At 37.4% G+C, this 12864-nt stretch overlaps 1 protein-coding gene across 8 annotated transcripts in view; it reads right to left on the minus strand.

The window, feature by feature from the left end:
- Window positions 1–12864, minus strand: part of KLHL13 (kelch like family member 13) — a 205571-nt gene that overhangs the window by 118437 nt on the left and 74270 nt on the right. For 5 of the 8 annotated variants that reach the window (XM_045881809.3, XM_054509024.2, XM_045881804.3 and 2 more), the window contains one exon: window positions 1524–1597. The exons of 2 other annotated variants lie outside the window; for them this stretch is intronic. In XM_045881809.3, coding sequence (XP_045737765.1) covers window positions 1524–1573 — 50 coding nt within the window. In that variant the 5' untranslated portion in view covers window positions 1574–1597. Of the gene's footprint in view, window positions 1–1523; window positions 2216–12864 lie in introns of those variants that run through there. One more of the 8 variants, XM_064574494.1, reaches the window with a different exon arrangement.

The raw sequence follows: 12864 nt of genomic DNA on the forward strand, positions 1-12864 counted from the left end.
GGATAGAGACTGGAAAGGGGAAAGAGGTAACTCTCTGGAAGGATGGAATTGTTTTATATCTTGATCTGAGTCGTGGTTACCTGGATGTATGCTGTGTAAAAATCTATCGTGATGTATATTTAAGTATTTGTATATTTTATTGCACTTAATTATATCTCTATAAAAAGAAAGATGTATATTTAAGTGTTTGTATGTTTTACTGCGCTCAATTACACCTCTATAAAAATAATGGAAACAAATTCAAGTATGCTATAACTACCTCAGTTACTGACTTGACCTTTGGAAATCCTGCCCTCCTACTCTCTCCTCTTCCAAATGTGTGATACAGACCCTCCTACTCAGCAGTGCTTGGACTCTGCAGACTCAACTCACCAGTAGGAATTCACCCCCACACACATTACTCTTTTCTTCTCTCTTCTCATCCAACATGGCCACACATTATTCCTGCTAGGATTTCCTTGCTTTCTGCATCTCTGAACAGTTTACCTTACAGCCCCTTGCCCACATGAGAGTACACATTCCAACAAACAGGCACCCATCATATAATATTTCCGTAATAGGATTATTATGTAAAATCCCTAGTATGGTATCTGGCAAGTAACAATGACTTCATATATGACCCCTTCCTACTTCAAACTCCCCCCTCTTTTCTTACTCTTTTAAGACACACCTATTTTAAAGCATATCAGAATTCAGAAACACAATATTGTATTTCAAAATAGTTAAAATCTCACATTTACATTTCAATAAGAGCACCAATATACCATGCATTATTTGCCAAGCTCTCTCCACACCCCACAGATGCTTACTTAATCCTCAAAATAACCCTGAGATGTAGGTAATACTATCCCCAATTCATAGATGAGGAACTTAAGGCACTGAGCAATTAAGAAATTTGCCCAAGACTAGACAACTAGTAAGTGTCAGAGCCATGATATAGACAACTCCCGCATATTATTTCGAAGGATTCACTCAAACCATGCAATTCAACTACTGGGAATAAGGGATACTCTTTTGCTCCTACAAAGCAAAGGCTATGTTTCTTTAAACCATGAATTTAAAATCATAAGTTGCCAGAGAAAGTTCAGAATTTCTTATAACTCTCTGAAAAAGTTTTAACTGGATTTTTAAATAACAGAAATGTACCATCACAGGACAATACTATTTTAAAAAAATACTTGGTTGAGACATCTGTTCTTAAGCAATGGATACCTGTATTTATTCACTAACATGCTTTAAAATTAAAAAATCAAGTCAATAGCTCCATTTACTGAATGTCACGTGATCACAATTTACACCAATTATGATGTCTAATTATATTCTCTACTTTTTCATTAGCTCAGAACACACGGTCGCTAACATGCTCTTCATTCCATCTCTTTGTCACTCATTCTTACATTCACTCATATAGTAAATATTTTATATTATTCCAGGCATTCAACAAATAGCAACTATGTTAGGTATATAAATAGGCGGGAGAGACATTATATAACTTATAAGGTAAATTGCTTCCATAAATATACCGGTTACGGAGTATTGCAGCAACTGATTCCCCTCTATGAAGATGATCCATCACCTCTAACACTTGGATAATGACCTGTTCAGGAGGAAAAGAAGTCAATTATTTACTACAGACATCAATACTAGAATTTTCAAATTATGCTATCTATGTAATATTTTCTATATTTTGTGACAGAAAGACAAAAATGTATGTCTGTGTTCCCAATGTCCATATTCTAGCTTATGAAAACTTAAGAAAATGGAGAACATTGAAGGAACTGAATCTGCAACAGTCAAATTATCTACAAAATTCCATAGTGGCTCATTAAATAGCACTGACTGCATTTCTGTGAAATCATTAGAATAACAACCAAGTAAATGGGAAGTTGGATTAACCCTGGGGAGACCTGAGGAGTCTGGGTGAAGTTGGGAGAGACAAGAGAAGTTAGAGGTGAAGAGTGGAGGCAAACATGTGCCAAGTAGAGACACGGACAGCACTAAATCCCGAGTTACCAGGAGCACGTGAGGCCTCAAAAGACATAATTAGGGCCCACAGTTTTAGAAGTGGTTGGTCAAAATTAAGGCTAGAAAGGCATAGAAATCTTAAAGACATAAAATAGGTAGTGGGGGTTGTTTTCTTGATCCGGACTGAATTTTTGTTTGGTTGGTGGTTTTTTATGGAAAAAGAGCCGGTGAGGTGGTAGCAAACTAAATCTAATACATTGTTTCTAGTCGTGTGAATGCTTTGCATTGGAGATGTGTATTTCAAGGGTTCTATTCATTTCAAATATACTGGGAAGCAGACCAGTATACTTTACTTAAATATTTCTTGTTAATAAAATCAATTTATTGCACGGGGGAGATAAAAATGTAGAGTATGCAATTTAGTTTGTTCATATAATTATGGTTGTTATAAAACTATGTGAAGACCTCAGATAATTAAGTCAGAGAAAAAAGGTTCTCTTCATTGTTCCGCTGCCCCCTTCCTGTCCCTTAATTTGGGGTCAGAGCAAAAGATGCAGAAGGGGAAAAAGTACTCTATTTCTTGGGTCTGAATTCTGAATTCTGAAAAAGAAATCAAATGATAATTTAGCATTTTTATTTATTTACACAATCATATTTTCTGTTATTACAAGAAATTGAGTAGCCTAAATGAAAAAAAATTTTTTTAAGCATCTCAAAATCAACTGACCTTTGGACTTACTTTTTTAAAAAATGTTGAAGTGGTGAGAGAATTTTAAGGTGTTGAGAAATTTTAATTTTTTTTAGACTACACAATTTTTTAGGAGATGTGCCAAGAGATAAACAAGCATATCTAGATTATCAATAGGAATCTGGGAGTGTGAAAATAAATAACTCTTGCCCCTTTTCATCAACTGCATCTAGAGTAGAACACAGAAGTCCCCAAAGTAGGTATTCAAACTCTCACTCAGTCCCATGGTTTCAACTAATCTACCTGCTGCATCTCAGAATCTGGGGCTCTCCCATTCAAATTCTCCAGATTACAAACCTCAGGTCTCCTGAGGAGCAGGGAGTAGATGACAGGACATGGAACTCCAGCCATTTACTATAAAGACTTTCAAAGAACAGCCCACATTTTCAATCTCAAGACTTATTCCTGCCTTCCGCAGACCAGATGCCCCCAAATCTTGAAATATTAGGAGTTGTATGGAAAGAATTAGTTGGTTTCTCTCAAAAGTTCGTGTAGGGGGAGATTCTCAAGTTGTTAACTTCCTTTGACTAAATAAAAAATCAGTTTAAACCTTGCAATTGTCAATGTTGCCCCTCCTGTTCTCTTTGTCCTTTTGAATTTTTCCATTTCTTTAGTCTCATTTTAATGAAGTTAGGAAGGGAGAGGAAGTAAACAATGTAAACAATGATCAATTTACACAAGATTTAACTAAAACCAGCTGTTTTTCAATCAGGAAATCTATATGATCAAATCTATGTATTAGAAAATTGACACAGCTTGCAACGTGGGGGTAGATCAGAGAGAGAGAAACTGGAAGTATGGAGACTAGTTAAGAAACCACTTCTATAATCAAGGCATGAAATAAGAGCACAGACAAGAGCTATGGGAAAAGCCAGGGAAAACGAGGACTTCAGACTGACAGATTATTGGTAGATATTAAAGGGATAAAGTGACGTCAAAGACAAAATCTATTTACATAACTGGGGGAAATGGTAATGATAGCAGGTGAGGCAGGGTAGAGGGAAGAAGGAAAAATATCAGAAGGAAGGAGAACAAGGGTTTGGTGCAGACATACTGAAGTCCTCTAGGGCACGCCATATAGCATCTAACAGAAAACTGGATATATATACCCAGATTTAGACTGGAGCTAGAAATGAAAATATGAGGATATTTAGCCAGTTAAGTAAGTGCTGAAGTAAAGAGATTGGGAAATATTCCTCAGAAGTGTATTTGCCATGAGAAGGTGGAATCCCCAAAACACTGTTGTGCCAGAAACCGAGGAAGATCAGCTAGCAAAGAGAGAGACAGCAGGCAGGAGGGAAACTAAGAGAAATGTGAGATTAAAGCTAAGGAAGGAGGTGGGTACAGAAGAGTGGTTGGAAGGTATTCGACTGTTGCAAGTTCTGTCCAGTCCAAGTAAGATGCCAGCTAAGTGATGTGACAGCTATAGTCAGTGATTACTTTTTTTAGAGAGTATTTTGAACACAGGTGCAGAGAACCCCACTGCAGTGGTTTGAAAAATAAAACAAACATAAATGGGGGTGCCTGGCTGGCTCAGTGGGAAGAGCATGCGACCCTTCATCTCAGGGTCGTGAGTTGGAGCCCCACGTTAGGGGTAGAGATTACTAAATAAATAAATAAATAAACTTAAAAAAACACAACAACACAAGTTCTTTCAAGAACTTGAAAGGAACTCAAATTCATCAGGGAATTACTCTATGGTAATGGTAGCCTCCAAACAAGTAAGGGAAAAGACATGATTAAATAAGTGATTGGGGAAGAATGAGGCAGCCATTTAGAAAAATAAATAAGCTTATACTACTTCACTTCACATTAGGGGATGCTAAATAAATTCCAGATAGATCAAAGATTTAAAGGGAAAAAATGAAACCCTGAAACAGTACGAAAGAAAACCCAAGTGAAATTATTTATAATCATGCAGCAGAGAAGGTAAGCAGGACCCCAAATTGAGGAACCATAAAAGAAAAAAACCGTTAAATCTGACTGTACAAAACAAATTAAAACTCTGTACTTCAAAAATATCACAAAGTCAAGTGGCATTTGATGAGCTAGGAAAAAAATATCCCCCCCCCCACATGACAGACAACAAAGGGCTAATGATTTTAACTTACACACACAAAATTAATAAAAACAATAAAACATAATAGTAACAGTGAACAAATGAGAGAAATAGGACGTGCACACACAAAAAATACAAATCATTAAAAAACAAATAAATACAATTTAAATTGAGGCATTGGTTCACCTATAAGATTCAAACACACATGCACAAAGTCTGTATATCCATTATTAGTGAGAGGGACTATAAGTTTGGGAGGAATGTTCACTTTTCATTCTAGACTCTTCTGTCCAACTTATTCCAAAATTTAAAAAAAGGGGGATCCAGCAAAAGAAATAAGAAAGAGTGGCCACGAGGTAGGAGAAAATCAGGAAGGTACGGTAACCGAGAAGGCTGAATAAAGTGTTACATACAGAAAGATGTAATCAAGTGTGTCATATACTGCTGAGAAGTGAAGAATTGAGAAATGACAACTCGATGTGGTAACAAGGGGGTCACTGGACACCTTGATGAGAGCGGTTTACATGGAATGGTGGAGAAAATGGCTGCTGAGCATGGGTTCAAGAGAGAATGAAAGGAGAGAGAGGAAACAAGTACATACAACTCTTACCAAGAGTTTTGCTTTAATAAGGAGCAAAAAAAAAAAAAAAAAAAGGTGGTAGTTGGAGGGGGGATATAGGGTGGAAGGAGATGTTTTTTATTTTGTTCTGATAACGGGGGATACAATGGCAGGTGAAACCCACAAAAATGGAAACTGAAGAAGTATGATAATATATAAAAATTTCAAGAGCACGTAAGACCATACGTGTGTGTATACACATATACGTACACGCATACCCACTATATACACATACATGCATACAGAAAAAGCATTAAAATATTCATGGGAATGATAAACTCCCAACTGGGGACAGTGTTACCTGAGGAGAGAAAGGGAGAGATGCAACTGAGGAGGGACAGACTAGGAGCTTCACCTGTATTTAACATTTTGACAGGTGTCTGAAAAAAAAAGGCAAAATGCTACGGTATCACATAGCTAAGTGGTGGTTATAGGAGGGGTTGTGATACTGGTCTCTCTACTTTTCTGTATGCTTGAAGTGTTTTAATAAAATGAAACGAAAAAGTATAATACATGATCTCTCCCCTAAAGTAGGGACCGTGTAGATGAGCAGACCAGACATGACATACAAAGGCCAGCAAATATAGATAGGTGGATAGAACATTTGCAAAGATGACGGAAAAAGGCAGGACAAAAACATAAGCAGACATGCATTATAATTTAAAAAGACACACTCCTCCACAGCCATGCTACTCTCGTGAATAAAGGGGAAACTAATCATTACTAAGAGCACACACCTGACAAAGACGTAATTGTGGTTTTGCCCTTAAAATATCCTACCTAGCTCACCAGAAATAAAACTGACAGGACTGCTTTGGATTGCTGAGATAACTTGCATAAGTTCAACCAACTTTACTCTTAAGCATTTATGTTAGGTAATTCGCAAATCTAATATTTCACAAGCACCTATCCTATAGTTAGATGTTATTTCAAATAGAGATTCTAGTTTACGACTTAGCACTTAATTCAGATCCACTGTCTCACTCTGTCCTGCTCTGCCCGAGAACCAACAGCTTTAAAAATAATGAAATTTGAGAAAAGCCTAGCCAACTTTACACCATGTAAAGTAAACCCTGCTTATGAGCTAACCTCATGTTACATAAAAGAAATTCAGAGTGGCTAGGATCGTCCGCCTTCATATAAAATTTTGTCAAGCACTCTGATAAGAAAAGCTGACAGAAAAGATCAGTGAAAAGTGCTCAACACTGCAAAACTGAAAAACTGCACAATGTAGAAAAATTGTCCATAATTGCACTTCTCTCAATCAAGTTATATACAGCAGCAGCACCAAAAATTCCGAATCATCTTGACACGGCAAAAAGTGACGTGTAAGAAACAGAATTGTATTCTTTGGGAATATAGTTTGTCATACAAAAGCTAATTTTTAAAAATGTCACGGAGGGTTAGGCTATCACCTCTTTCGGCTTTCACCCAGGCCAGACGCCACACTCACCTCCCACCTGGGGCGCTGAAAAGGGCCCACCCGAAGACACTTGCATACTAGATGTTAAACTGGGTGGTGATTTTTTCTTCCCTAGAGTAAATCTAAAACCCGCTGCGACTAGGTAGTATGCTCCCACATATGTGCACCCATCAGAAAATTTGCAACGCTAAAAATTATGAAGGCTGCAACTGTACCTGATTTTAGAACACTTATGCAAGTGATCCATCTGCCTGTTTTCCTCCTTATCAGCGTTCTGTGCTGAAACGAGGGGGTCCAGAGAGGTCTAAGAGCCACTTCTTGTTCTAAACTCCTACCAAAAAGACTAGATTCCCCATGTTCTAGAAGTTTCTCCCTTTACCCTGGCCGCATGCCAGGATGGCTGATACACTGTCCTCAGCAATTACGGTTTCCTTTCCATAGTCACCGAGGCCTGCCCCTGGACCACCATGTGGTCACTACCATCTTGTTCTGGATTGCTACGGCATACAGCACACACCCGGTTCTGCTAATTCTTGCAATAATACCATTCTTTCCTTCTTGCTCTGATCCCTTGGTAGTCCCTTTTCATTTCGTCACTCAGGCTTCAGGAATTCCGCTGGGACATATCATTAGCTGATGGCCTCATTCATCTTATCACTGCAACTGGCCTTTTTACCCGTGTTCAAGTTGCTCCCCTTGTATTAATACAATTCTATCTGATTTTTCTAATAGTGGCTGCCCTCTTGTAAAAAGGGCTGAACTTGGTCTAACAACTGTTTAAGTGTCAACTGCCAAGCTTAGCTGTCTTCATTTCTTTCAGTTTCATGTTATCACCCTTATCTACAGGAGCGACACTGTAGTATGTTTCACTTTTAAGCACACCTCTTTCTGCTACCCATCAAAATCCTTATGCTAAATTATATCCTCAGTCTCTCTCACTCCATCTCCCTCTCTCTCAGGCTAAGTTACCCCCATTCACCTGCTTAAGGAATAGTGCATTTCTCACCATCCCCGTCTACAGTCTTACTTTTGGAAGTTAGCAATTTGTTTCAGCCTCTACAAAGTCCATTCTACATAATTCATTAAGCACTGTTACACAAACATCTTGCAAGAAAAAAGAAATGAGAAAAGGAAATATGTGTAAGTAAAAATAAAAATCATTATTTACATCGGTGGTCCACAAACCAGAGTATGTATCAGAATCCTCTCGACGGTGAGATAAACAGAGATTGCTGGGCCTCATCCCCAGAGTTTCTCATTCAGTTGATGTGGGATGGATCTAGAGAATTTGCTTTTCTAAGAAATTCACAAAGGATGTTGCTGCTGGTAGATCATGGATGACACTTGAAGAACAAATGATTTACAGGTAACACAGCTTCTATACAAAGTTCAGAAGAGTCAACTGGAAAACTAATATAGTAAAATGCCCACTACAGGAATATCAGCTCTATAAAGACAAAGGTGTCTTATCTTCCAACAAAATCTGTAAAATATCTAGGAATGAGCTTAAAAAGAAATCTGAAAGACATAAAAAATAAAATTTTACTGGAGTTTATAAAATCATAAAGGACATGAATAAAAGGATACATGGATACAAATACACACACACAAATATCAAATAGAAAAACTCAAAATCACAAAGATGCAAATTTCCCTCAAAATTCATATAGAAAATTCAACTCAATGCCAATCCAATTAGCAAAGGGTCAGAATTTTTTTGGTGGAAGGGGATGGATATTTTCCATGTTGAATTCCTCAGCTCATCAGAAAAAGAGAACACATGAAAACCATCCGAAATTTTTTTAAAGCGGAAAAATAAGGGAGGAGGCAACCTTTCCCTGCTGATATTAAAATGTGCTATAAAGAGGGCACCTGGGTGGCTCAGTTGGTTAAGCGTCTGACTCTTGATTTTGGCTCAGGTCATGACCTCAGGGTTGTGAGATCAAGCCCCACATCGGTCTCCATGCTGGGCGTGGAGCTTGCTTAAGATTCTCTCTCTCGAAACAAACTGAGGGTTCTAGAGGGGAAGGGGTGGAAGGATGGCTTAGCCTGGTGATGGGTATTAAAGAGGGCACGTACTGAATGGAGCACTGGGTGTTATATGCAAACAATGAATCATGGAACGCTACATCAAAAACTAATGATGTGATGTATGGTGATTAACATAATAAATTTTTAAAAAAACGATTTTCTCTCTCTCTGCCCCTTCCCTCTCCTTCACCTTCCCTCTCAAAAAAATAAAATAAAAATAAAACAATAAAATGTACTATAAAGGCACAGTAACTATAACAGTATGGTACCAGTATGGGGACAGAGAGATCAATAGAATCAAGTCCCAAAACAGATCCAATTGCATATGGTTATTAACTACATAGTACATGTGGTACTTAGGATCAGTAATTAAAAGATGAATTTCTCAATGAATAGGTTTAGGGAAACTGGCTATGTTAGGAGAACTGAAATTCTATCTACACCATATATATACATCCCACAGATGGAATAAATAACTAAACATGAAAAAATAAAGTTGTAACAGTAAAAGATAAAAAGAATATACATTTTTAATGAGGCAAAGATAAAGTCTTTCTAAGGGCCAACACAAAACTCAGAAGCCACAAAGAATATGAAAATGGTTTCTAAGTCTGTTAGTGAAAAACAAGGTTACAATTCTATAAGGTACAACGCACCATAAACATCCTGAAAAGATAGAGCAGCCGGTGGGGAGATGAGGAGGAAGCCTGCAACATGGAACAAACAGGTCTCTTAATGTTCACAGTACATCAAGTATTCCCCCCCAAAATTCAGTAACAAAAGTGTGCGTTCCAGTAGGCAAGTATCTGAAGAGGCCTGGCAGAGAGAAAGAATAACAACAGAAAGAAAGAATAACAACAGAAAGAATAAGTGTAAGGAAAGATGTTTGACTTCAATTGCACATGCACGTGTGTGTGTGTGTGTGCGTGTGCGCGTGTGTGTAAAACTGGAGAAAATCCACAGCCATATTAAAGACACATTAGTTGCACAACACCCTGCTCTTTCCCGCATCTTCACCTTCAAAAGATAGAAAGACACTTCTCGGGTCCTATTCACCATGGAAAATCCTATATCTCCTACGAAAACTTCCAAACAAGAGAAAGACAACAAAACAGAAAGAAGGCGGCTTACAAGAAACCTACAAATGAAATCTATACCAAAATTCAGGAAAGGTAAACAATTATTGTGCATTTTACTGAGGAAGGAAACGAAGTGGGTATCATCTATTAAAGCTTCCAGTTTGGGGTGCATTTAAGAAAGCAGGTGAAGGTTGTTTTTCCCCATCTCTATGCAAGCAGGCCATAATTCAATTTGTCCTCAATGTTCCAAAGGGCAAAATTCTTAAGTGGTTTTATATTACAGTAATCATCTTACCAGAAAGCTGTTTATCCAAGCAAAATGAGATTCACAAGCGATCTGAAAACAGAAATGCTTGTATCTCCAATATAATGGAATAATCAAGTTCCAAGTGACTGCTGAAAAATCTAGATGCAATGCAGTATTTTTATTACATTATATTTTTCTAGTATTATCAAAGTAAAGATTGAATCATTTTATTGTCTTTGCACAAGAGATCGTTAAGCTGACGGATTCTGGTTTTCAAATCAATCTATAGCTGAAGTCTAAAGTCCATGCTTTAAATGCTAAGCAATATCTAAACAATAACAAAAAGAAAAGTATTTCTTTCACAGTGATAAGTTCAGTATGGCATTTCTTTAAAAAGTATTAATCATTCCTCAATAACTTAGGTTAATATGAATAGAATCCTCTGACTATATTTTGAACAAAATTTTTATGAGAAACTTTTGAAAAATTCACACAGGTGAGATTCATTAGTCTACTTGTTCATATATAATACATTTATATATTTTTATATAAAATACTAGATATAATACTTGTTATTCTGACCAAGAAGAATATATTGAGTTCTACCCATATGATCGATCTGTTATTTATATTGAATTAAGAACCCTCTTTAATTAAGAACCACTGTAATTTATAGACCACAATCTCAGAAAAAAATTGGGCATTTAATAGTAATCTGCCTTGGGGCGCCTGGGTGGCTCAGTCGTTAAGCGTCTGCCTTCAGCTCAGGTCATGATCCTGGGGTCCTGGGATCGAGCCCCGCATCGGGCTCCCCACTCAGCAGGAAGCCTGCTTTTCCCTCTCCCACTCCCCCCTGCTTGTGTTCCCTCTCTCGCTGTCTTTCTCTCTCTGTCAAATAAATAAAATCTTAAAAAAAAAAAAGTAATCTGCCTTCTTGAAGTTTTATCTTATTCTTCAACATTAAATTAAAAAGATAAAGAATTTCCTTTTAAAAAGATACAATACTATTTGACATCCCATTTGGGCATAATCCACATGAATCAACTAAATGAAAAACAACAATAAAAATCTGGTATCACAATTAGTGTAGTCCATTTACTAGAGTTTTACCTCTTTTTAGTAAGTAACTTTCAAATATGGTAAGACTTGTTAAGTGACAATTCATTAGTCAGAACTCCACAGAAAGCCAACTCTTTCAGACTAAGAGTTTTCCAACATAAGTCTCCACTTTACTAATTAGGCCACCCGATTTTTACTGCGCAAGGGATTCAAGGGATTACAGGATGCAGGTGTGGATAAAGAGAATCGTTGGGGCGCCTGGGTGGCTCAGTCCTTAAGCGTCTGCCTTCGGCTCAGGTCATGATCCCAGGGTCCTGGGATCAAGCCCCGCATCGGGCTCCCTGCTCTGTGGGAAGCCTGCTTGTCCCTCTCCCACTCCCCCTGCTTGTATTCCCTCTCTTGCTGTGTCTCTCTCTGTCAAATAAATAAAATCTTAAAAAAAAAAAAAAAAAAAAGAATCGTTTTCCCGGGCCGTAACAGGTAAGTATAGCAAATTTAACAAAATGAAAGAAGGTAGGAAGGGAAGTTACATATCCACAGTGGAAGTTGTATTATGGGATTTAGTTAGGTCCATAGTTCACTGATGAATCAAAAAAGTGGAAGTAGGAGTCATTTGTGATTTGCCTTATCATTTGATCTACAATCAAAGTTTTTTCTCTGTGCATTGGCCTACTAATTGAATCTTGGCATCTTCTTTCATAAATTAAGCTCACCATCACAATAAATGCATGAACTGTGATTTATAGATTTGTTTTCTTTAAAACAGACAGAGAATATAAAGGCACTTGCATAGCAATACAAATTCAGAATCCTTAATAGGTTTTATAATTTCCCCCAAAACTTTTTTTCTTTAATTTTTTTTTATTTTAAGTAAACTCTATACCACACACGGGGCTCGAACTCATGACCCCAAGATCAAGAGTTGCATGCTCTATCAACTAAGCCAGCCAGGTGCACCCCTCCCCCAAATCTTTTAAAATGGCAGGTGCAAGACTGAAGTGAATGCAGTTACACCTCAGGCTCAAGATTTTAAGAGGGTGCCCAAAACTCAGTATTAAAATAAATGCTAATTTAATGCAATTTTTAAAAAGCAACCCACAACCCCTGTTATAGTTAATAATAAAAGATTGGATTCTTTCCCTCTAATATGAGGAACAAGACAAGGATAGATATCCTTGTGCTCTTACCACTTCTATTCAACGATGTGCTGGAAGAAGTAGCCAGAGCAATTAATTACTCAAGGAAAAGAAAAACTGGCATCTACATTAGAAAGGAGGTAGGTAATAAGACTATCTCTATTAGCAGATGACTTGAGCTTGCATAAAGAAAATCCTAAGGAACCAAGTAAAAGACTACTAGAATTAATAAACGAGTTCAGCAAGGTTATATATACCAAAATCAATTGTATACATTTGCAATAAACAAAAGGAAAATGGAATTAAGAAAACAATTCCAATAATAACAGCATGAAAAAGAATAAAAAAACAGGAGGGTGCATGCATCCCAAATAGGTGGACACCCCTAGAGTGTCTGGCTCAGGTGACCACAGTGGATTACACTACTGGGCCCCACAGGACACCTTCTATATAAGGCCACTACTTTCAAGAGCAGGCAACATAGCTGACCTACTTAAT

Source organism: Mirounga angustirostris, unplaced genomic scaffold (genome assembly GCF_029215605.1).
Source record: "Mirounga angustirostris isolate CCGP_5_RB_7025 unplaced genomic scaffold, mMirAng1.0.hap1 SCAF_11, whole genome shotgun sequence".
Classification (NCBI taxonomy): domain Eukaryota; kingdom Metazoa; phylum Chordata; class Mammalia; order Carnivora; family Phocidae; genus Mirounga; species Mirounga angustirostris.